The 3,327-nt window shown below is 41.2% G+C and overlaps 1 protein-coding gene across 1 annotated transcript in view; it reads left to right on the forward strand.

Moving 5' to 3' along the window:
- LOC106868628 (decapping and exoribonuclease protein) overlaps positions 1-3,327 on the forward strand; it is a 15,164-nt gene that overhangs the window by 6,569 nt on the left and 5,268 nt on the right. The window contains exons 6-7 of the mRNA XM_014913979.2: positions 1,609-1,703; positions 2,557-2,731. Of these exons, the coding sequence (XP_014769465.1) occupies positions 1,609-1,703; positions 2,557-2,716 (255 nt within the window). The 3' untranslated portion in view covers positions 2,717-2,731. The remainder of the gene's footprint in view (positions 1-1,608; positions 1,704-2,556; positions 2,732-3,327) is intronic.

The raw sequence follows: 3,327 nt of genomic DNA on the forward strand, positions 1-3,327 counted from the left end.
CTCTCTCTCCCTCCTCTCTCTCATACATACCAGCCTCCACTCTCCACGCCACCGATGTTGCTCAAGGGTAAGGCAAAGGGGCCAATACAGGTTGGCACCAGAGAGGTCACAATTCATTTCTACAAATGAGTGAACTGGAGCAATGCGAAATAAAGCGTCTTGCTCAAGAACACAACAACAGCCAGGGCCGGGAATCGAACTCGCTACCTGATGATTATGAACCCGACGCTCTAATCACTGAGACATGCGCCTGTAAATTATCGTTTAGGCAAAAGAAAAAAAAACGATAGAAGTGCAAGGCTTTAAAAGAACGAAAAAACGTAACAAATACGGAGTGAAGTCGATTTGTTCGACTAAAACCCATGTAAGGTGATGCTCCAGTATGACCGCAGTCCACTGGCAGAAACAAGTTAAAGAATAAAAGATATACACCGTTTGTTCAAAATCTCGTAAACTGAAAAGAAATGAAATGTTAGGGGAATCAACTCAATCGGTAAAGCAAGGGGAATAACTGTGTTATTCTCCAAATAAGCCTTTCTACTTCGTGTCTTCTACTAAGCCTTCTGGGTAACCAAAACCTTGGGAGTGAGTAGACAGAAACGGGAAGAAGTCTGTCACAGTGGTTGGTGCCTTTAGTAGAAAGGATTTATTGTTATTATTATTGGCAGATTCGTTAGCACCATGGGCGAAATGCTTAAGCGGTATTTCGCCAGTCGCTATGTTCCGAGTTCAAATTCCGCCAAGGTCAACTTTGCCTTTCATCCTCTCGGTGTTGATGAATTAAATACCAGTTGTGAACTTGGGTCATCTAGTCGACTAGGCCCATCCCCCAAATTTCAGACCTTCTGCCTTTAGTAGAAAGAATTAGATAATATTTATCTCTCACCAGATGGAGTACTTTTTTTGTTGATCTCACCATACGGAACGGTACATTATGTATATATGTTAATATCATCATCATCGTTTAACGTCCGCTTTCCATGCTAGCATGGGTTGGACGATTTGACTGAGGACTGGTGAAACCGGATGGCAACACCAGGCTCCAATCTGATTTGGCAGAGTTTCTACAGCTGGATGCCCTTCTTAAAGCCAACCACTCCGAGAGTGTAGTGGGTGCTTTTACGTGTCACTCGCACGAAGGCCAGTCAGGCGGTATTGACTGTGGCCATGCTGGAGCACCGCCCTTAGTCGATATATATATATACATATATATAATAATATTAGGGACAAAATCCAAAATTACAGGTAAAAAACTCAATTAAAATCAATTTATAAAAAATTAAAATGAGCCTTATAGATAAAGAAAATTGGTTATTTTCCCTAAAACTATATATTATATATACATATATATATATATATACATGTATATCCTATCTCTGATCTCTCTCTCTCAATGACTGGCTGGCTGGGTAGCCATTTTGAGTGAAGTCTGTGAGACAGGATAAGCTTCATAAAAGCAGTTTCTGTCTCCCGTCAATGTGATAAGTTGCCACGGCTTCCACAGGCCATGAACCCAACCCCAATCCACTCATCCGTTCACCACAGCATTTACATTTCATCTCAGAACTTCCGTGTCACCTCACAGCTTTGTTATTTTATTCTTTTCAGGATTTACCAAACTCGTGGTATTCTAAGGTTTGCATCAACTTCTTGGATCAGTTTCTTAATTTCATTAAAGAGACTATTAAAGACAATGACCACAGGTAAGTACGTGCGATGTGATGGCTTATATCAGTGGTCAGGGAACTTTTTTTAAACAATTACCCCAAAATATATATGCCAGTGCCTCTGGACTGGCTCCTGTGCAGGTGGCACGTAAAATACACCATTTTGAGCATGGCTTTTGCCAGTACTGCTTGACTGGCCTTTGTGCCGGTGACACGTAAAAGCACCCACTACACTCTCGGAGTGGTTGGTGTTAGAAAGGGCATCCAGCTGTAGAAACTCTGCCAAATCAGTTTAATCATTTTTAACCAGTCAGAAAGCAGGATTTAGAAGCTGTCATTCTGTGAATGACTGCATATGTTGTCAACTGTAAACAAATGCAATATTGGCAGAATTCTGCTTTATGGACGTCATATAATTCCATAACTATTTTAGCTTTTTTGAATTTTCTGAATATTTTTGAGAATTTGTATTCTACAATTAACAATTTATATAATTATACAAAACCAAGAACCAGTTGTGGGTACTGGCATTTTTGGCCCCGTTCCGATGGTGCTTTTTATATGCCACCAGCACAAGAAATGAGATGCGATGTCACTCGTGCCAAGCTGTATCGGCCCCTTTGTCTTTCCCTTGGATAACATCAGTGGCGTGGAGAGGGGAGGCTGGTATGCATGGGCGACTGCTGGTCTTCCATCAAATAAACTTGCCCGGACTTGTGCCTCAGAGGGTAACTTTCTAGGTGCAATTCCATGGTCATTCATGACCGAAGGGGGTCTCCGATATATATATATATATATAAACACAGACATCTATATTTATTGACTTGAATTCTTGATGTAGTGTCCATTGTTATTTATGTCCTTTTCTGTCTTGATATTTTCTTTGCAGAAGTGTTTACTTATTTAGTCGGGAACCGAAAAAATACAATAACATCAGATATCAATATCTGGGAAAAGATTCAGAATATAATTTTATTCCTGATTGGTTTGTTGAGGATTTTGCAAATAAAGGAAATGAAACAGCAAATCTATTGTTGAAACGCAAATGACCACTACAGACATAGGTTGGTAACAAAAAGTTCCTTGTATTTTAAATACGCACACAGACACACACTCAACCACATTCACACACACCCTTACTAACTCTCACCAGATGTGTATGTATATATGTATAGAAATACATATGTATCATCATCATCATTATTTAACATCCATTTTCCATGCAGGCATGGGTTAGATGGTTTGACTGAGGTCATTAGAGCCAGCAGCTGCAACAGGCTTAAATCTGATCTGGCAATGTTTCGACACCTGGATGCCCTTTCTAACGCCAACCACTCCGAAAGTTTAGTGGGTGCTTTTTACGTGCCACTGGCATAGGAGCCAGTGAGGAAGGCCTGGCATCGATCACATCCGGATAGGTAGCCAATATGGAAGGATTCTTTCTGTATTGGCTTACCTCTGATGAGCGTTCATCATCATCATCATCATCGTTTAACGTCCGCTTTCCATGCTAGCATGGGTTGGACGATTTGACTGAGGACTGGTGAAACCGGATGGCAACACCAGGCTCCAGTCTGATTTGGCAGAGTTTCTACAGCTGGATGCCCTTCCTAACGCCAACCACTCAGAGAGTGTAGTGGGTGCTTTTACGTGTCACCCG

The sequence above is a fragment of the Octopus bimaculoides genome, chromosome 21 (assembly GCF_001194135.2).
Source record: "Octopus bimaculoides isolate UCB-OBI-ISO-001 chromosome 21, ASM119413v2, whole genome shotgun sequence".
NCBI lineage: Eukaryota > Metazoa > Mollusca > Cephalopoda > Octopoda > Octopodidae > Octopus > Octopus bimaculoides.